Source organism: Schistocerca serialis, chromosome 1 (assembly GCF_023864345.2).
Source record: "Schistocerca serialis cubense isolate TAMUIC-IGC-003099 chromosome 1, iqSchSeri2.2, whole genome shotgun sequence".
Lineage (NCBI taxonomy): Eukaryota > Metazoa > Arthropoda > Insecta > Orthoptera > Acrididae > Schistocerca > Schistocerca serialis.
Window position 1 is genome coordinate 230848825 of NC_064638.1, and position 23314 is coordinate 230872138.

Consider the following 23314-nt stretch of genomic DNA (forward strand, 5'->3'; position numbering starts at 1 on the left):
GGGGTAGGATTAGGATCATTTTTCTTCGTGGCAAAGTGCCACGTGTGAAAGCACCCACGTGATCTACCAACTGACCTGCCTACACTGTGACGCATTCTATGTGGGAATGACCAGCAACAAACTGTCCATTCGCATGAATGGACACAGGCAGACAGTGTTTGTTGGTAATGAGGATCACCCTGTGGCTAAACACGCCTTGGTGCACGGCCAGCACATCTTGGCACAGTGTTACACCGTCCGGGTTATCTGGATACTTCCCAATAACACCAACCTATCCGAACTCCGGAGATGGGAACTTGCTCTTCAATATATCCTCTCTTCCCGTTATCCACCAGGCCTCAATCTCCGCTAATTTCAAGTTGCCGCCACTCATACCTCACCTGTCATTCAACAACATCTTTGCCTCTGCACTTCTGCCACGACTGACATCTCTGCCCAAACTCTTTGTCTTTAAATATGTCTGCTTGTGTCTGTATATGTGTGGATGGATATGTGTGTGTGTGCGAGTGTATACCCGTCCTTTTTTCCCCCTAAGGTAAGTCTTTCCGCTCCCGGGATTGGAATGACTCCTTACCCTCTCCCTTAAAACCCACATCCTTTCGTCTTTCCCTCTCCTTCCCTCTTTCCTGATGAGGCAACAGTTTGTTGCGAAAGCTTGAATTTTGTGTGTATGTTTGTGTTTGTTTGTGTGTCTGTCGACCTGCCAGCACTTTCATTTGGTAAGTCACATCATCTTTGTTTTTAGATATATATTTCCTACGTGGAATGTTTCCCTCTATTATAACCATATTTTATATATATATATATATATATATATATATATATATATATATATATATATATATATATATATATATAAAAAACAAAGATGATGTGACTTACCAAATGAAAGTGCCGGCAGGTCGACAGACACACAAACAAACACAAACATACACACAAAATTCAAGCTTTCGCAACAAATTGTTGCCTCATCAGGAAAGAGGGAAGGAAAGGGAAAGACGAAAGGATGTGGGTTTTAAGGGAGAGGGTAAGGAGTCATTCCAATCCCGGGAGCGGAAAGTCTTACCTTAGGGGGAAAAAAGGACGGGTATACACTCGCGCACACACACACATATCCATCCACACATATACAGACACAAGCACAAGCTGACATTTGGCATAACCCCCAAAGGCCTCACACTTAAAGTTCCCATCTCTGGCTGCAATTGATGTCTACTTGTGTCTGTATATGTGTGGATGGATATGTGTGTGTGTGCGAGTGTATACCCGTCCTTTTTTCCCCCTAAGGTAAGTCTTTCCGCTCCTGGGATTGGAATGACTCCTTACCCTCTCCCTTAAAACCCACATCCTTTCATCTTTCCCTTTCCTTCCCTCTTTCCTGATGAGGCAACAATTTGTTGCGAAAGCTTGAATTTTGTGTGTATGTTTGTGTTTGTTTGTGTGTCTGTCGACCTGCCAGCACTTTCATTTGGTAAGTCACATCATCTTTGTTTTTAGATATATATTTCCTACGTGGAATATTTCCCCCTATATATATATATGAATATAATAGAGGGAAACATTCCACGTGGGAAAAATATATCTAAAAAGAAAGATGATGAAACTTACCAAACAAAAGCGCTGGCAGGTCGATAGACACACAGACAAACACAAACATACACACAAAATTCTAGCTTTCGCAACCAATGGTTGCCTCGTCAGGAAAGAGGGAAGGAGAAGGAAATACAAAAGGATATGGGTTTTAAGGGAGAGGGTAAGGAGTCATTCCAATCCCGGGAGCGGAAAGACTTACCTTAGGGGGAAAAAAGGAAGGGTATACACTCGCACACACACACATATCCATCCACACATACACAGACACAAGCAGACATTTGTAAAGGCAAAGAGTTTGGGCATTTTTTGGGCAGAGATGTCAGTCGGGGCGGATGTACAGAGGCAAAGATGAAGTTGAAAGACAGGTGAGGTATGAGCGGCGGCAAATTGAAATTAGAAATTAGCGGAGATTGAGGCCTGGCGGATAGCGAGAAGAAAGGATATGCTGAAGGGCAAGTTCCCATCTCCGGACTTCTGACAGGTTGGTGTTAGTGGGAAGTATCCAGATAACCCGGACGGTGTAACACTGTGCCAAGATGTGCTGGCCGTGCACCAAGGCATGTTTAGCCACAGGGTGATCCTCATTACCAACAAACACTGTCTGCCTGTGTCCATTCATGCGAATGGACAGTTTGTTGCTGGTCATTCCCACATAGAACGCTTCACAGTGTAGGCAGGTCAGTTGGTAAATCACGTGGGTGCTTTCACACGTGGCTCTGCCTTTGATCGTGTACACCTTCCGGGTTACAGGACTGGAATAGGTGGTGGTGGGAGGGTGCATGGGACAGGTTTTACACCGGGGGCGGTTACAGGGGTAGGAGCCAGAGGGTAGGGAAGGTGGTTTGGGGATTTCATAGGGATGAACTAAGAGGTTGCGAAGGTTAGGTGGACGGCGGAAAGACACTCTTGGTGGAGTGGGGAGGATTTCATGAAGGATGGATCTCATTTCAGGGCAGGATTTGAGGAAGTCGTATCCCTGCTGGAGAGCCACATTCAGAATTTGATCCAGTCCCGGAAAGTATCCTGTCACAAGTGGGGCACTTTTGGGGTTCTTCTGTGGAAGGTTCCGGGTTTGAGGAGATGAGGATGTGGCTCTGGTTATTTGCTTCTGTACCAGGTCGGGAGGGTAGTTTTTTATATATATATATATATATATATATATATATATATATATATATATATATATATATATATATATATTTTTTTACCAAACAAAAGCAGTGGCAGGTCGATAGGCACATAAACATACACAAACATACACACAAAATTCAAGCTTTCGCAACAAATTGTTGCCTCATCAGGAAAGAGGGAAGGAAAGGGAAAGACGAAAGGATGTGGGTTTTAAGGGAGAGGGTAAGGAGTCATTCCAATCCCGGGAGCGGAAAGACTTACCTTAGGGGGGAAAAAAGGACGGGTATACACTCGCGCGCACACACACACATATCCATCCGCACATACACAGACACAAGCAGACATTTGTAAAGGCAAAGAGTTTGGGCAGAGATGTCAGTTGAGGCGGAAGTAAAGAGGCAAAGATGTTGTTGAAAGACAGGTGAGGTATGAGCAGCGGCAACTTGAAATTAGCGGAGGTTGAGGCCTGGCGGAAACGAGAAGAGAGGATATACTGAAGGGCAAGTTCCCATCTCCAGAGTTCTGACAGGTTGGTGTTAGTGGGAAGTATCCAGATAACCCGGACGGCGTAACACTGTGCCAAGATGTGCTGGCTATGCACCAAGGCATGTGTAGCCACAGGGTGATCCTCATTACCAACAAACACTGTCTGCCTGTGTCCATTCATGCGAATGGACAGTTTGTTGCTGGTCATTCCCACATAGAAAGCTTCACAGTGTAGGCAGGTTAGTTGGTAAATCACGTGGGTGCTTTCACACGTGGCTCTGCCTTTGATCGTGTACACCTTCCGGGTTACAGGACTGGAGTAGGTAGTGGTGGGAGGGTGCATGGGACAGGTTTAACACCGGGGCGGTTACAAGGGTAGGAGCCAGAGGGTAGGGAAGGTGGTTTGGGGATTTCATAGGGATGAACTAAGAGGTTACGAAGGTTAGGTGGATGGCGGAAAGACACTCTTGGTGGAGTGGGGAGGATTTCAAGAAGGATTGATCTCATTTGAGGGCAGGATTTGAGGAAGTCGTATCCCTGCTGGAGAGCCACATTCAGAGTCTGATCCAGTCCCGGAAAGTATCCTGTCACAAGTGGGGCACTTTTGTGGTTCTTCTGTGGAAGGTTCTGGGTTTGAGGGGATGAGGAAGTGGCTCTGGTTATTTGCTTCTGTACCAGGTCGGGAGGGTAGTTGCGGGATGCGAAAGCTGTTTTCAGGTTGTTGATGTAATGGTTCAGGGATTCCGGACTGGAGCAGATTTGTTTGCCACAAAGATCTAGGCTGTATGGAAGGGACCGTTTGATGTGGAATGGGTGGCAGCTGTCATAATGGAGGCACTTTTGCTTGTTGGTGAGTTTGATGTGGACGGACGTGTGAAGCTGGCCATTGAACAGATGGAGGTCAACGTCAGGGAAAGTGGCATGGGATTTGGAGTAGGACCAGGTGAATCTGATGGAACCAAAGGAGTTGAGGTTGGAGAGGAAATTCTGGAGTTCTTCTTCACTATGAGTCCAGATCATGAAGATACCATCAATAAATCTATACCAAACTTTGGGTTGGCAGGCCTGGGTAACCAAGAAGGCTTCCTCTAAGCGACCCATGAATAGGTTGGCGTACGAGGGGGCCATCGTGGCACCCATGGCTGTTCCGTTTAATTGTTGGTATTTTCTGGCCTTCAAACGGGAAGAAGTTGTGGGTCAGGATGAAGGTGGCTAAGGTAATGAGGAAAGAGGTTTTAGGTAGGGTGGCAGGTGATCGGCGTGAAAGGAAGTGCTCCATCGCAGCGAGGCCCTGGATGTGCGGAATATTTGTGTATAAGGAATTGGCATCAATGGTTACAATGATGGTTTCTGGGGTAACAGATTGGGTAAGGATTCCAGGCGTTCGAGAAAGTGGTTGATGTCTTTGATGAAGGATGGGAGACTGCATGTAATGGTTTGAAGGTGTTGATCTACGTAGGCAGAGATACATTCTGTGGGGGCTTGGTAACCAGCTACAATGGGGCGGCCGGGATGTTTGGGTTTGTGAATTTTAGGAAGAAGGTAGAAGGTAGGAGTGCAGGGTGTAGGTGGGGTCAGAAGGTTGATGGAGTCAGGTGAAAGGTTTTGTAGGGGGCCTAAGGTTCTGAGGATTCCTTGAAGCTCTGCCTGGACATCAGGAATGGGATTACCTTGGCAAACTTTGTATGTCTTTCAGCTCCCAGGATTGGAATGACTCCTTACCCTCTCCCTTAAAACCCACGTCCTTTCGTCTTTCCCTCTCCTTCCCTCTTCCCCCTTTCCGTTGGTTGTGAAAGCTCGAATTTTGTGTGTATGTTTGTGTTTGTTTGTGTGTCTATCAACCTGCCAGCGCTTTCGTTTGGTAAGTCACATCATACACCCCCCCCCCCCCCCCCCCCCCCCCCCCACACACACACACACACACACACACACACACACACCTGTCAAGTTATCAGACTGTTCTTTGAAGTGTTACAATTGCTGCTGATGCATAGTGGACAAGCTCTTGGTATCACAAAGCTGTTGCTCGAAAATAAAATTTCTAAGGTGGACAGGAAAGTGAACTGAAAACCAAACTTTCTAATGACTAAACCTGTTGGCAGGTTGTTGCCATGTGACACAATAGAAATATTGCTCACACAATGATTTTCAACTGCAACAATAAACTGAGAATAAGAAATTTTAAAAATCTTAATCACACATGCTCACAGAATTGAGTAAATTTCATAGTGACATTAATGAATTGGTGTGTTATTGATTCCTGCTCATAAAAGTTTATAAAATGAAATATTTTAGAGTAATAGAATTTGTAACAGGTATCTGCAGTGACATCAATCAGATCATTATTCTGACAATTCTTGTCATCACATTTATGAACAGGGAACAGGTTGAATTTCGATAATATTGTAAAAGTTACTATTTATGCTTATAAGCCACTAATTGAAGTACATTCCAGAATTCTGTGTTACATTGTATATTACAACTGGAGTCTTGAAGATCAGCATTTTTCTTACATAATCTCTCATTTTCTCATTGGTGTTTCATCTCTCACAAAGCTGAAGTGTTATTCTGTTGTTGGATCCATTTTTTTGAGTGCAAATCAGAAACAAAGTTATGGTAGCAATTTCTGTTATGAGAAGAGAAAACAGAAAAGACATCATTGCAGTACAAGATGCTCATTTGTTGTGATCACAACTGCTACAGATACGCCTTACTTGTTACATTCTATTGTTGCCAACTTAATAACATGCTTTCCTGTCACAAACTGCCTCATCCTGTGAAATGTTTTGGCATTTCCTCCTGACATCTACTCTTCAAAACAGCACAGCCTAATTTTTTAGTAATCTTTACTCTATCACTTCCTTTTTTATGTTTTCTTTTCTCTTTTTTTTTTCTTTTTACATTCCATGTTGTATGCTTCTTTCTCTGTTTCTTCAGCTTTTTTTTATCACCTTAGTATACAAGTTCTTAACTTCTGAGCCATCCAGGTTTTGTGGCTGTGACTTGAGTTTCTACCCTGATGATGTGGTAAATCGTCTCTGTGTCCCAAGAGGAAGTTTTCTTTCTTTTACATCTTTGATATCTCCTATTGAGGAAATTCTGAAACATTGGCATTTCTCATTATTTTATGCTATTATTTACTACATTTTCATGGTTTTTGTAATCTTTATCAATCTTATTAATAGTAATAAATATTAGTAACTTAGTAGAGCAAGGAAGGCATTTCTCATTATTTTATGCTATTATTTACTACATTTTCATAGTTTTTGTAATCTTTATCAATATTATTAATAGTAATAAATATTAGTAACTTAGTAGAGCAAGGAAGTAACTATATAAGCCAAACAGTTTTGGCTGTGTCCTTAAAATCAGCCGTATCACTAGAATGAAAACCAGGAAATACAGAAACAAAAGAAAAAGTTAGATGAAGTTGGCTAACGAATAAGATGAGAATCATGACAAAGATGATGACATGTACTTAAGCCAGTACTTGCATTCAGGTCCTCAGGAGACAAAATTGCAAATACAATCAATAGAAAAACTGTTTGTAGCTTTCATTACTTTGGTGTTTCATACTAGAGACACAGAGAAAGACACCTCTGTGGCTACATTGTGCCAGCACAGTCGCAAGCCTCTTCATCCTCGTACAAACATACTTATCGTTTAAACACATCCATACCTCTTCTTAGCGTCAATCTATGCATCTCCTTTTTGGATAATAAACATGCATTCCAATATAAAGTGACATTTTTACTGTTTACTTTTGTCTCAGTCTTATATGGTTAACTTCTTTTATATTTCCTGGCCAGAAACGTGCACATGAAGTTGTGAAATGGAGAGAACTGCAGCAGATGCAGCAGAAGATGGAGGCCGATAAAGAAGTAGTTGAAGAAAAGACAGAACAGTATCGTAAGGTAACTACGAATATATCTTCATTTTGTTCTACACTTTTTGCTTTGTAACACAAATAACATATGAAAACACAGAAAATTATATTTGATGTTCTTTTCCATGTATTGATTCTTTGGTTTCAGTTATGTTTGGTTTACACATTCATTTTCAGAAACTGAAAGAGAGAAACATCAAGTAATAACCTTCTTCCATCAGTATGTTCTAGTTGTACCAACAGGGGCAACTCGTGAAAAATTTTACCAATGTGCTACAATATTAGAAAAATAAACAGATTGTGTTCTACTATGTCGTCATGATAGGCGCAATTTAATAATGGTGTAATATTAGCTTTACCTAATACACTAAGATCAAATACATTGTGTACTTATGATTTCCACTATGGTTTATTATTATTATTGTTTCTTTACTTTCTCAGACGTTAAGTCTGGTTAAAAATGGAAAGTGACGCGGACCTTGATCAAGCGTCACTTCCTTTTAACTGTATGGCATGTGTTATATTGCATTTAGGAACTTTCGGGTAATTGAACATGTATTAATAATTACAGATTTCTGTAGTTGTATATATAAGTTTTGATGTAGCTGTATTGCGTTGATGTACTGGTGGATATTGTATGGTATGACTCCTGTAGTTGATAGTATAATTGGTATAATGTCAACTTTATCCTGATGCCACATGTCCTTGACTTCCTCAGCCAGTTGGATGTATTTTTCAATTTTTTCTCCTGTTTTCTTTTGTATATTTGTTGTATTGGGTATGGATATTTCGATTAGTTGTGTTAATTTCTTATTTTTATTGGTGAGTATGATGTCAGGTTTGTTATGTGGTGTTGTTTTATCTGTTACAATGGTTCTGTTCCAGTATAATTTGTATTCATCATTCTCCAGTACATTTTGTGGTGCATACTTGTATGTGGGAACATGTTGTTTTATAAGTTTATGTTGTAAGGCAAGCTGTTGATGTATTATTTTTGCTACATTGTCATGTCTTCTGGGGTATTCTGTATTTGCTAGTATTGTACATCCACTTGTGGTGTGATCTACTGTTTCTATTTGTTGTTTGCAAAGTCTGCATTTATCTGTTGTGGTATTGGGATCTTTAATAATATGCTTGCTGTAATATCTGGTGTTTATTGTTTGATCCTGTATTGCAATCATGAATCCTTCCGTCTCACTGTATATATTGCCTTTTCTTAGCCATGTGTTGGATGCGTCTTTATCGATGTGTGGCTGTGTTAGATGATACGGGTGCTTGCCATGTAGTGTTTTCTTTTTCCAATTTACTTTCTTCGTATCTGTTGATGTTATGTGATCTAAAGGGTTGTAGAAGTGGTTATGAAATTGCAGTGGTGTAGCCGATGTATTTATATGAGTGATTGCTTTGTGTATTTTGCTAGTTTCTGCTCGTTCTAGAAAGAATTTTCTTAAATTGTCTACCTGTCCATAATGTAGGGTTTTTATGTCGATAAATCCCCTTCCTCCTTCCTTTCTGCTTAATGTGAATCTTTCAGTTGCTGAATGTATGTGATGTATTCTATATTTGTGGCATTGTGATCGTGTAAGTGTATTGAGTGCTTCTAGGTCTGTGTTACTCCATTTCACTACTCCAAATGAGTAGGTCAATATTGGTATAGCATAAGTATTTATAGCTTTTGTCTTGTTTCTTGCTGTCAGTTCTGTTTTCAGTATTTTTGTTAGTCTTTGTCTATATTTTTCTTTTAGTTGTTCTTTAATATTTGTATTATCTATTCCTATTTTTTGTCTGTATCCTAGATATTTATAGGCATCTGTTTTTTCCATCGCTTCTATGCAGTCGCTGTGGTTATCCAATATGTAATCTTCTTGTTTAGTGTGTTTTCCCTTGACTATGCTATTTTTCTTACATTTGTCTGTTCCAAAAGCCATATTTATATCATTGCTGAATACTTCTGTTATCTTTAGTAATTGGTTGAGTTGTTGATTTGTTGCTGCCAGTAGTTTTAGATCATCCATGTATAGCAGATGTGTGATTTTGTGTGGGTATGTTCCAGTAATGTTTTATCCATAATTTGTATTATTTAGCATGTTGGTTAGTGGGTTCAGAGCAAGGCAGAACCAGAAAGGACTTAATGAGTATCCTTGATATATTCCACGCTTAATCTGTATTGGCTGTGATGTGATATTATTTGAATTTGTTTGGATATTAAGTGTGGTTTTCCAATTTTTCATTACTATGTTTAGGAACTGTATCAATTTAGGATCTACTTTGTATATTTCCAATATTTGTAGTAACCATGAGTGGGGTACACTATCAAAAGCTTTTTGGTAATCAATGTATGCATAGTGTAGAGACCTTTGTTTAGTTTTAGCTTGATACGTCACCTCTGCATCTATTATCAGTTGCTCTTTACATCCTCATGCTCCTTTGCAACAGGCTTTTTGTTCTTCATTTATAATTTATTCTGTGTTGTATGTGTCATTAATTTCTGTGTAATGACTGAAGTTAATATTTTGTATATTGTTGGTAGGCATGTTATGGGGCGATATTTAGCTGGGTTTGCTGTGTCTGCTTGATCTTTAGGTTTCAGATAAGTTATTCCATGTGTAAGGTCTTTAAATATGTCTGCTTGTGTTTGTATATGTGTGGATGGATATGTGTGTGTGTGCGAGTGTATACCCATCCTTTTTTCCCCCTAAAGTAAGTCTTTCCGCTCCCGGGATTGGAATGACTCCTTACCCTCTCCCTTAAAACCCACATCCTTTCGTCTTTCGGTCTCCTTCCCTCTTTCCTGATGAGGCAACAGTTTGTTGCGAAAGCTTGAATTTTGTGTTTATGTTTGTGTTTCTATCGACGTGCCAGCACTTTCGTTTGGTAAGTCACATCATCTTTGTTTTTAGATATATGTTAAATGATTTAGTTACATGAGAATGTGTTGAGGTGAATTTCTTTAGCCAGAAATTTGCTATTTTATCTTTTCCAGGGGCTTTCCAGTTGTGAGTAGAATTAATTGCTTGGCTGACTTCATGTTGCACAATTATCACTTCAGGCATTTGTGGTATCATCTTGTACATATCTGTTTCTGCTTGTATCCATCGTGCATGCCTGTTATGTTGTACCGGGTTTGACCATATGTTGCTCCAGAAGTGTTCCAAGCCTGTTATGTTTGGTGGATTGTTTATTTTAATGTGTGTGTTATCTATTGTCTGGTAAAATTTCTTTTGGTTTGTGTTGAATGTTTGGTTTTGTTTCCTTCTATTTTCACTTTTTTTGTATCTTCTAAGTCTTTTTGCCAATGCTTGTAATTTCTGCTTCTTTTCATCTAATTGCTCTATCACTTCTTGTTGTGAGATTTTACCTAACCTTTTTTTTTTTTTTTTTTTTTTTTTCTGACATTTCATTTCTTATAAATTGTGTTAGCTGTCCGATGTCTTTTCTCAGTTTTTCTATTCTGATCTGTAGCCTGTGTTGCCATGCTGGTTTTGTGGGTTTCTTCTGTGTGTTGGTTGGTTCTGATCTCTGCCTAGTGTGTACATTTAGTGTAGTGAGTGCTCCTATATAAACCAGTAGTTGTAACTCTTCCGTAGTTGTGTTTTCATTTATTTTGTTGTGTATGATTGTGTTGATAGTTTTTATTGTTGTTTCGACTTGTGGGTTATTTGGCGGTCTATGCAGGAATGGTCTAATGTCTGTATTTGTGTCTTTGTATTCTATATATGTCAGCTGAAATTTTTCTTCTATTTCTAACATGTGTGTCACTTCGTGTTCTATTTGTGCTTGTTCTGGTGGCTGTCTTAAGATTTCGTTTTCCTCTGACTGTTTAATTGATGTGTGTTGTTCTTTGTTTGTTTGCTCTGGGATGTTTGAGTCCATTACTGTATTTTCTTCTTCTTCTGATTGCACATTATTTTGTTCCAGTATTTGTTGTACTTGTAACTTGATGTTTTCTAATTCTGACTGGGGTATCCTGTTGTTTTTGATTATTACACGGATCTGATCAGCTAGTCGTTGTTCTGTTAAAAATTTTAATTCTGGGTATCTGGTAATAAATGTTGTGTATACTTGTGATCTGTATCCAGTTGTGTTGGTTCCTAGGTTTGTTGCTTGGTAATAACAGAACATGAGGTGTCGATTAAGTTCATCTGACCATCTCATCCTCTGTCTTTGTTTTCCTTCTAGGGTGGTTGCAGGAAGCATATCCTGAAAAACACTTCTATTTGGATTTGAATCATTTTCCAGTTGGCTAGCAGTGTCGTTACCATTGTGGGCGGGCATAGGGTTCAAGCATCGTCCCCGACCATGACGGCGCTTGTCCGAGGCTTCTTTAGTTCTGTCCTGAACCAACTAATCACACTGAAAGGGGGGGTTAGCCCTATTAGTGATTTGTCCTTTTCGTCGCCTTTTACGACTGGCAGAACATACCAGAGACCTATTCTTTTCCCGGGCCTCCACGGGAATTATTATTGTTATTATTATTATTATTATTATTATTGCATTAAGATGTTTTAGATCTCATCCTGTATCCCATGCATCACTTTTACCAAATAACAAACGTGAAAAGCAAAAACTGCATTTTGAACATCACATCTGCAGAGCCAACTCTTGTCAACGTGCTTTCAAGCTAAATTTCCTCGTATACCTACTTTTTTTAACACCACCTTTAGTCTTTCGACTTACGAGGGTAGTTATCATGACTAAATTGAATACAGTGTACTCCCAATTATTCAGGGTAATGTGCAGGGGAAGATGCACAAATAATCTAAAAACACAAATAATTAAGATTTTTTAAACATACATTCTTTGTTCAAAAGTTTATCCAAGTACTGTGCATAATTATTGTAGGCCTGTTTGTTCCTTAAAATTTTTTCGCTCTGCATTTCAAACTGTTTTGTGGCAATAATATCATTGTAGAGAAACCCCTGTGGCCTATATATTCCAGAAGAGTATTAACACATTGCAGTGCAGCACAAAGTCACTGTTCTGAACCCCCCATTCACATTTGTATTTACTATCCTCTCCCTTGTTGTTTCGTGAAGCAGCGGGCACAATGTCGGTGTCACTTGTGTAGTGGAACCTGGGTTTAAATGCATCAGTCTCTAGCCACTTATTGTAAGTTTTCTTCATTGACATCTTCAAAACCTTTTAAACTCATTGCCAGATTCATTATTTGTGCAGTTGTATTTCTTCATCACTTAAACCTTGAAAATCACTTCTATATGTGGAAGAATTTTCCTCCATGATGAAATGTGTGTATGTGGGTTGACTTCCTGTCAGACATCAGAAATCATGTGTATGCCGTATAGAATTGTCAACTTTTTCCAAAATGCCACCAAATAATCCTCATCAACTAGCATTCTCAATAGACCAGCCCAGAAGTGCTGTTTTACCTATGCAATTATGCCTTGGCCCATTGGCTGTATAATGACAGTCACGTTAGAAGGTGAAAACTTAGTCGCAGTAAGACCATCGTCATAAACAAGAGACCAAACAGTAGAACAACCTTGTGTGCCAATCCTTTCTCTTCTAGAAATTGCTGAACTTGTGGTACAAAATATGTGTGGAACCAGTTTTTGAAAATTTCATTACCCCCCGCCCCGCAATACTCCTTTTTGTCTACAATAATGCACAGGGAGAGCCTTAGCTGTGATATCTATGAATGATGAATGCTCAGGATTTTCCCCCCCCCCCTCCCCCCCTGTCGCTAGTAGTTTCATTTTGTGGTTTTCAGAAGCATTAGCAGTCACAAAATTGTAATGCGTTCTTTAGATTACTTGAAAGCAAGAATTCTGTTTGGTATACATTTCAAATGCAGACCACTTTTGTCTGCATTATAAATTTGGGCTGGTGTGAAATTCTCTGCTTCCACAAATTTCTTTAACTCTTCCTGGAAAGAATCAGCTACCGCAACATTTGAACTAGGCAGTTCTCCTTTAACAGTAAGTTTTTGTATACCGTGAAATGTTTGAATCTGGTTAGCCATCCGGGTAGGGCATTAAATTCTCCCTGTAACACTACAACTTCATGAAAAAATTTAGCTTTTTCGGCATGCATCACGCCCGCTTATTTTTGGCTAAACCATTGCAAAAGAGCAGCATCTAGTTCATAAAATATAGATCTCTTCATGCTTTTGTGTGCAGGTGGTCCAGAACTATAATTGCATGTCCTGGCAAGAGTCTGTATTTTTTGCTTATCCTTTTCAATGTCCTGGACATTCTGCATTTCAGTACAAGGGTGGCGATTCTTCTGGGAAACCTGGCATTCTCAGGGAATTATATTTTACCTGAAAAAAAAAAATCCGGCAAATCTCAGGGAATTTCATAATATACCAAGGAATTCTGGATTCTACCTAGCATTGGAGTTTAATTTTGTTGACTTTCATAAATCACAAATTTTAAAATACTTAATACTTCAAAGTCTATTAATTATTTGAATATTATTGCATATAAATTATTGACAGGAAAGGAAAGCCATTATTGTGTGGTATGATAACCTCCTTCCCTCCCCTCCACTCCCCACTCACCAATAATTTATCAGGAGTTTCTTGACACCATCTTGGTCATGACACCTGGAATTCTCAGGTACTTTTTTCCAAGTTTGAATAGCCACCATGAAAACCAAAACCAGCACTTAGTTTTGCGGCAGTTTCCCCTTCTCAGATCTTTCACCTAATTCTAATTTTTGTTTTAATGTCAACACATGTGTCTTTCGTATTTCTGTCATTCTTTTACAGATTTCTTATAACTTGTTTTGTTGACACTTAAAAGCCAATTAACATCAGTTTTCAATTTACTCGAAACAAAGTGGCCAATAACAATGGAAACCGTATTCTGTTGATATGTGGCAGTCATTGAAACAATGGGAATGGCACTTATTGTCACATGGGGGGGTTTGTTTATTGCTGTTTGCTAGAAAAAATATTTCACATCCTTTTTTTTTTTCAGATGCACAAATAACCCGCAAACCAGATAATTCACACACAAATAGTCGGGATTACACTGTACATTAATTTTACATATATAAATTGAACTCCTTACATATATTTAAATTTTATAATTTATAATTATTAGTTTAACATAATGAGGAATTAAATAAAATGGAAAAAAGAGGGAAAATGATGATAGCAGCAGGAATCAATCCCGAGTCGACAAATTGCGTCGGTGTGCTTGACCATTGTGCCATGGCACCATTTGACAACTGCTGTTCAAAAGTTCCTCATAGTCTGCATATTAAACCGTAGATAGCATTTTACCTTTTCCTGCAACCTACTCAGGTGAAATATTTTAGGAACTTAAAAGAGGTATCTACCTGCTTGTACTCAACTAATTTGAGCCAAATCAGTGAGTCCTGTCCCATGCCCTCCACTTGTTAGATTAAGTTTTGGAATAGATCTGCCTAACTATTTAACTCTCACTGCCTACTCTAAAGATCTATTGGAAAGGGCTCTTCAGCAAATCATCTACAGAATTTGCCATATTGCATGCACAATACTTAACGCACACTTTCAAAGAAAAATACTCACCAGTACTGTGTGCAATGTAGCATCCATAGTGCCAGAAGGGATAACGCCACATCAGAGCATACACAGTCGAAAACAGATAGCTGTGTCTCTTCTTTGAGTTGATTTTAGCGTGGGTGACTATCATTTCAGCAGTCGACACTGGTTTCTACTTAGTTGTAATGGAGAGAATGCTACAAAACATGTTTTTGTCCTTTTTATATCCACACTAGCACACATTCAAAGAGGAAGATGTGCTTATAATGTGATTTCTGGCTCGCATTTGAAGAGAAATGGAATAATTTAAACGGGATATTTACAGTGTGCTGTTGCACATTAGCACATGATCACTGGCCGCTACTGAGTACCATGCAGTTTCATCAGTTAATGGTATAGCTGGAATTATAAAACAACTGTATCAGTAGAGGACATTTATGAGCATTCACATTGATGTAGAAGCAAACATGACTCGAGTCCTGGGGGGGGAAAAAAGTGCTGCTTTGATTCAGAAGTAACAGTGTGTCAAGACAGAATAGATGAAGATAGTTGTGGGAAGGAAGAAGGCTATTTCTCATAGCTTCAATTCTGCAGTCTGCTACTAATGGCAACATTGTCTCTGAGCTAAAAATCAAAGAGTTACAGAAAGGAAGATTGATGAGAAAAGGGAGTAAAACAAACACTACACGTAGTGCAGTAGTAACAGTATGTTACACTGGACTATTACAGAGAGAACAGATCCAGACACAGTTGGTATGATTCTCAAGGTTGCATCAAACAATGAATGCAGCCACAATTAGTTTGACTCTCAAGATTGCATCAAAAAATGAATGCTTGAGGGTTAGTATCTGAAACTTAATGAAGATGAAGACATGCTTTCATAGGAATAAAAATTGTTGAGCATGGCACAGAGTCAGATATGAGATGCAGACAATACAAAAAAATGTAATAGAGTATAAAATAGACAGAAGAAAGGGAAATGAATAGTAAGCTGGATGAAGATCTATAATTGACAACAAAGAAAGCATTACTAAATAGAAAATTGCTCTGTATTAGAATGACTGATCATAAGAAAGTTAATGCCAGTGTACGCAAATTCGAAGGAGAAAGAACAGGAGTAAAACATCAAACCTGGATGTAAAAAGAAAGAATGGAAAGGCCATGCAGGGAGGTTGTGCTGATCATTAAGAAAAATGAATGGTGCTCTGGTCATAAAATTTAGCTGACAGAGATACTGAACAATAAACCTTTCACGCCAAAAATATTATTAGTTTTATAGCAGATGAGATATGAAACCATCAGGCTTATCGGTACCTCTTAATAAAATTTCTCATATCACAAATAGTCCTACACTTCTTTGTTAGTGTCTGTGTGCTCACTAAGATCATAAATCAGAAGCCATAAACAGTCTTGTAGCCTTTGATGGTGTCATACCCACATATAGCATGTTGTTCTGTTCTGTAATCCTCAAATACATATTCTGATAACTTGGGACTGACTGCATGGTGCGCAAAACACAAAATGTGAAAGTTGTAGAATTAAAAATATTGTTTAATTGTTAGTACCATTTTTGTTGAAAATCATTATAGTCCAATACAAAACATTAATTTTTTTTGTAAAATATATATAATCTCAACAGCATAAAATCAAACAATGGAAAATCCAGGATGGAATGTTTCAGTTGCCTGAGATTGCCTGATACTGCAGTCGTGTGAGATGTTGTGTGTGTGTGTGTGTGTGTGTGTGTGTGTGCGCGCGCGCGCGCGCGCACGCACCCATGCGTGCGTATGTGTGTGTATTGTTGACGAAGGCCTATGCCTAAAAGCTTTAATAATGAGAGTCTTTATGTTATGCCTATCTATTACTCAGCATCTCTGCTATATGGTCAGTGTCAACTGTATAAAAAATAGACTTACAATAAACTTTTGCAATATTAAACAAAGTTTGTAGACAGGCATAACAAAAAGACTCTCACTATTAAAGCCTTTGGCCATAGGCCTTTGTCAACACACACACACACACACACACACACACACACACACACACACTAAATCTCACACGACTGCAGTCTCAGGCAACTGAAACATTCCATCCTGGATTTTCCGTTGTTTGATTTTATGCTCTTGAGATATTTTTAGCTTCAATGGTTATTGTTTGTTACATGAAAATACATATTTATTTCTCATGGTTTGAATCTAAACCTCTTTTTTTTTTTTTTTTTAAGTTGATGCTCTGCACCGGCCCAAAGAAGCCAATGATTTGTCAGATAAACAGGGACTGTAAGATAATTCATATATTTTACAGAGAACTTCATCATGTTTTATTGCATCAGACCATATTAGGAAACATAAATTAGTGAAATGCTGCATTGCTTTCACATTTTTCTGCTTTCTAAAGAAAACAAGTTTTATTCCCATTCAAAGGCATCACTAAAATAGAAAATAGATGTCTTATGATTGTTCATAGCTTCTCTCTCTCTCTCTCTCTGTCACTCTGCTAGTCGTAGTCGTGTCTCGTAAGAGTTGTCAGGGGCATTTATTCTGCTTTTTCAGTTGATATTTGCAGTGTCTTTTTTGCATTGTGTAGGTGGAGTCAGGCCAAATAATTACTGTTCTTATGTGCCCATTCAACAGAGCGCTCCCAAATTAATTTAGTCCAATATTTGTTTTATCAATATGTATTAACAGGGGCAGTAAAATGCAGGTAATAAACAGCAGTCCAGCAGTGGCTCATTTAGTGCTGCATGCTTGGCAGTAGCAGTCAGTGCAGGCCATGATTGTGCTGCAACTGCTGCAGTAGTGATGGTTGTTCTTCAGGTGTCACTGTCCCTAATAATACATATCAATGAAACAGATATCACAATAGACTAATTTGGGCCCGCTCTGTCAAATGGGCACATAAAATTCCACTTTAAAAACCATTTTGTTGTAATGGGAAGCAAACCGATCTTTCCATCGACAGTAGGGGTCTTGAAATTCATGATGAGCTCTATTTGTTTGGATTTATTCCAGCTGCACAATGCAATAAACAAATTACAAAAATCTGCCAAAACACCAGAGAAAATGTGCCTGGTGACTCTTAGGAGATGAATAAAAAAAGAGGTTCCAATATTATGACCTTCCTTGGGGTGGTTCTGAAATTTAGACATCTTAAAACATTATTTTAACACTTTTATGAGCATTTTGAAAGTGTGATGATAACGTTTATGTGGGTAAAAAATAAAACTCCCTCGTGCACCTACAATTTTTTCTTGCATGATTTATTGATGGTGTTTATATTTCAGTTTACAATTTGTTACAAAAAAGAAATTACAATAATGCTGAACACATACAACTTTGTACTATAACCTGTTGAAAAGGGGAAGAAATTTAAATGTTTTAATTAATGGTTTATAAAACAGTACATAGCTTTGAAAGGTTTTCACTGTATGCCTCTTGTCTCTGAACTAACTGAAGGGATATATGGCAGTTCGCAGTAGTGGAGCACCTGCAGAGCTGTGGAGCAGGCAGGAAGAGGATTATCATACAACTGGGCACAGCCATCTCCAACTGCAACTGCTTGCCACTGCATGTGTTTTAGATCAGTTATAGTCTAGTTTTGAATCATGTGTGCACAGTTTTCCATCACTTCAACTGCAGCAAAAGTTGTGTTGTACTGCATCTCGAAACTATGTTTTTGACTTTTTGTCAGAGGTACTGGTGTGTACCATCACAAATCCAGCAAGGGTGTGTGTGTGTGTGTGTGTGTGTGTGTGTGTGTGTGTGTGTGTGTGTGAGGGGGGGGGGGGGGGGTAGACTAATTGGAGAAACTACTATAAGGATTTTGATCCAATTTTGACTAATGGGTAGATTGATTCACGAGGAAAGTTTTTGTTTTTAATTTATACATGTTTCATGGAAATTTGCTGAATCATGATGAATTTAAGTCTGCTGCTGTGAAAACGATGGCAATACTAATCATCTGATTTGTATTTCTTTTTTATAAACTTCTAGAACAAATAAACAACAATAATTTTATTTACTTTACAAGTAACATTATTGTGTTTATTTGAATTCTTAAGAGTAGAGAGATTCATCTTATCATGCTGAGTCACAATGGTATCAGACGGATGATAAAATGGAACATGAATCATATATGGTTACAATCCAAGGGACTACAAATAAATGTGCCATTGCTTTTTCATACAGTATTCACAAAATTTGGCTATTTTTGATAGGTCACAGTTGTAGTGTAAGTGACTGACAACAAGGGGGAGGTTGAAAATACTCTGATGAATCATTTATTATATGAAGGAATTCCTTTCTAATCACTGTGAATTGTCAAGATTATGCAACACTATTAAATTAGTTTTTTCTTCGTCTTTTGTGTAACTGGGTGGCAAGTAAAAAAATAATAATAGAAACAAAAATAATAAACGAAATTGATAACTGTAACAATTGCACTTCTGTTTTGAAAACAACTGTTCTCATCACTTCTAGCTTTAAATTACGAGGTATGTCCACAAAGTAAGTTCTGTTTGCTTATATAAAACAAATGTGTACAGATACAGAAAAAATATTTGTTGTACAAAAATCTACAGCTGTTAAACTACTTTTCTACATAGCTACCGAAATTTTGTAGGCACTTGTCATAGTGTGGCACAAGCTTTTGTATGCCTTCTTCATAGAAGGTTGCCACCTGTGTATTCAACAATGTGGTAACATGTTCTTTCAGCTCATCATCATCGTTGAAGTGTTGACCAGATTTTAGGTCTAGGAATAGATGAAAGTCACTAGGAGCAAGGTCTGGGCTGTACGTAGGATGATCAAATGTGTCGCAGTGAAATTCCTGTAAGAGTTGTTTGGTCACATTCACCGTGGAGGTCGGGCATTATTGTAGAAAAAACAGCACCTTTTGACAGTAATCCTCAGCGCTTGTTCTGTATTGCATGGCGCAATTTCTTAATGGTCTCGCAGTAACCATGTACATTGACTGTTTGTCCTCATGGTAAGAAATCAGTCAGCAAAAGGCCTTTTCTCTCCCAAAAAATGGCGCACATGACTTTTCAAGGAGTCATGATTTGCTTAGGCTTAATCTTCATTTGGGATGAAGTGTGCCTCCATTCCATTGATCGCCGTTTTGTTTCTGGGGTGTGATACGATACCCAAGTTTCATCTCCTGTGACTATCCAAGAAAGAAAACCATCGCCTTCTTCATTGTAGTGTGTCAAAAACTGAAGTGCACTGCCCATCCGTTGTTTTTTGTGTTGTTCAGTAAGAATTTTGGGTACTCAATGTGAGCAAAGTTTTTGAAAGTTCAGTTTTTCAGTAACAATTTTATGAATTAGTGATCGTAAGATTTGCGGAACTTGCGTAGCAAGGGCACTAAGTGTAAACTTGTGGTTGTACTTAATCTTCTCTTCAGTTGTGTGAGCCAGTTCATCAGTAACCACAGATGGGCATCCATGTCGTTCTTCATCGTGCACTGGATCATGTCCTTCATTGAACAGTCTGACCCATCTTCTAAACATTGAATCACTAATAGCATTTTGTCCATAAACCTCACAGATTTGCCGATGAATTTCCTTTGGTTTAACTTTCTTTGCATTTAGAAAATAAATCACAGATGTGATTTTGCACACGGCAGCATTTTCAATTACAGCTGACATTATAAAGAAGCACTACAAAGCACACTTCGGCAGCAGCGATCTGAAAATGGCGTACATGTCTTCTCCTTGAGTCAGAGCAACTGCCGAGCATGCTCGGAACTGCGATCGTAGCGCTGCCACGGATAGAAATAGAAACGGAACTTACTTTTTGGACGACCCTCATATTTTCACAAGAAGAGTGTCTCAACAGATGCATTCAAATATTCAACATATTAAGTGAGATTGTGAAAATTAAGTGTTAGCAAAACTTAAAATACTGTTCAGCAAACCAACTCGTAGTCTAGAAATCATATTTTTCAGATGTATCATGATTGTACAGTTGTCAGAAATAGCCTGTCAAACACTATAGAGGATGTCACTGTAGAATGAAAAAAGTGACTGTCTCATTACTTTAGCTGTTCTATATAACACACAGTATGTCCATTGTTCTTGTTATTGTTTTGATAGCCCAGTGTAACTTTCATTTTTTTGCTGACCTCTTGATCGCAGAGAAGTAACCAACATTGTCAGTTATTTGTTGGATGTATTCCAGGCTCCTTCTAACAGGTACCAAGGAAGCTATTCCCTGATATCTACTTCTATGCTTATACTCTGCAAACCATCATGAATTGCATGGCAGAGGATATGCCCCATTGCTCCAGTTACTGGGTTTCTTCCCATCCCCTTCATGTATGGAGTGTGGGAAGAATGATTGTTTGATTGCCTCTGTAATTGTGATCTTGCAGGCAACATTGTAGGTGTGGCGATCACAGCTATGAGTACTCATCTTGAGTATTAGTAACCACTTCGGCTGTATTTGGTCCTTTATTACTGAATCATTACCAGTTTTGTGGCACTAAAAGCCGTATCTTCAGGTGAACATGTGATTAAACAATAGAGAAGAAAAGCTCGGAATCATTTTCCCCAACATTTGTTGTCCGTCAAAACAAAACACTGCTAAAAGATGGTATGTCATGGATTACAAACTGCCAGATTCCAATATAGTGGATGGGCCCAGACCAAATCGTACCATAGTTATTGCTTCTCTGATCTATATGGAACCAAGTACAGGGAACGCAGTTCCATATAGACTAACCACAGGTCCCATGTAAGTGCAGAGGAATGCCTCCCATAGCATGATACTGCTGCCACCAGCCTGAATCTGTGGTGCGCTGCACATCTCGAGTTGCCATTCACCTCAGTGATTGCATTTGTGGAGATGACCATTGAGCTCTTATAGCAAAAATGTGGTTCACCCAAAGAGCCAACATGTTTCCATTGATCGACTGTCAAATCCTGATGTTCTTGTGGCCACTGCAGTCGTAACTGTGTGTTAACACATAGGGATGGTCTGCTTTGGTGCTGCATGTTCAACAATGTATGATGAACAGTGTGCTCCAAAACGTGTGCGTGCACCAACATTGTGCTGTTTCGGCGGGGATGCAACAGATCACCCTCTATCCTACTTTACAGAGCAGATAAGCTTCCAAACCCCACGGTCTGTGAAGAGTTGTTGGTGTGCAACTATTTAGCACCTAGTGGTAGTTTCATGTCCTTCTACCTCTGTCTGTAGATGCTCACAACAGTAGTGTGAACATCTGACTAGCTTCACCATTTTCAAGATACTCATTCGCAGGCTGTGCATAATAATAATCTGCCCTTTGTCAAAGTCACTTATCTCAATGGATTTCTCCATTTGCAGGCCACAGCTTCGCTAAGATAATTCGCAGTCTGTGTCTGCTCTACATACATATTTTTGTTATTGTGTCACTTGTTGGCAGTGTTACCAGGCGGCACCCAACATAACAGTGGGCAACGGTCGTAATGTTTTGGCTTATCAGTGTATTTGTTGCCATTAGATCCAATATATTTCCATCATGAATCGGGTTCCGAACTATCTGTTCTAGGTAGTTTTCGGGGAAGGCTTTTAATAATGCTTCACAGACTGTCTTATTGTGCCCACTACTAACAAAACTGTGGTTTTCCCAATTTATTGTTGGTTGATTAGAGTCTCCACCAATGATTACAGTATGATTTGGGAACTTACAAGTGAACTGAGGTTTTCTCTAAAGCTTTTGGATACATCAAGAAATGAGTGTGGTGGGCAGTAGAAGGATCCAGTTATCATTTTATACCCACCGCTGTACTAAGTCTTGGCCAAACAATTCCAAAGCAGCTTCAGTTTCTACCTCATTGGATTTGAGTTTCTTGTCTATTGCGACAAATAAACCACTTCCATTTCCTGTTTGCCTATCCTTTTGATATAGACTTAAATTTTCCTCAAAAATCTCACTGCTATTAATTTCATGTTTCAACCACCTTTCTGTACCTGGTATTATGAGAGACTCGCTGCTTTTCAGGAATGCTTCAAAGTCTGACACTTCGGCAGTTAACCATTAGGATTTTAGTACTCTAACCTGTGGGAGGCATTTCTTTCAATCTTACACTGATACTTCTGGCTTTTCTACAGTTATCATTATCTAGATCGGATGAAGAGTTGCTTAATCTAAAAAAACCTTGTGTACACCTCACACACAGTCAGCTACCTGAGTAGCAGCCTATGATGTGTAGGGCACACCTGACCCATTTAAGGGGACCTTGTTGTACTCGACCCTATGGCACAAGTCCAGGAAGTCACAGCCTAGCTTGTCACAGAACCTTCGAAGTCTCAGGTTTAGTCCGTCCACTTGACTCAGAACCAAAAGTCCACAATCAGTTCTGGGGAATGCTGCAAATTGTGAGCTTCAGTGGAATTCCACGTGCAAAGCTGGTCTTCTCAACCTTGGCTGCCAGTCACTGGAATTATCCAAGTACAACCTCGGAGCCCAGGTGACAGGCTCCATTTGTCCCAACGTGCGCCACAATCTGCAGTTGGTTGCACCCTGTTCTCCCATTGGCTGCTGGAATAGCCTCTTCAGCATGTTGAATGAGGCCCCCAGGCATACACACTGAGTGCATCTAGTATCCCTTCCTGAAGGGGTACCATCATTCACTGTATGTTTGAACTGCCAATGATTAATAGACCCCAATCCTTTTGTGTTTGCCTTCTCTTGGTACTGGACAAAACAGGTTTACCAAAAACAAGCTGGACAGTGCCTCA

At 39.1% G+C, this 23314-nt stretch overlaps 1 protein-coding gene across 1 annotated transcript in view; it reads left to right on the plus strand.

Annotated features, from left to right (window-relative positions):
* The window catches only part of LOC126466530 (translation initiation factor IF-2, mitochondrial), an 88309-nt gene that overhangs the window by 50967 nt on the left and 14028 nt on the right, over positions 1-23314 (plus strand). The window contains exon 10 of the mRNA XM_050096393.1: positions 7020-7124. Coding sequence (XP_049952350.1) covers positions 7020-7124 — 105 coding nt within the window. The remainder of the gene's footprint in view (positions 1-7019; positions 7125-23314) is intronic.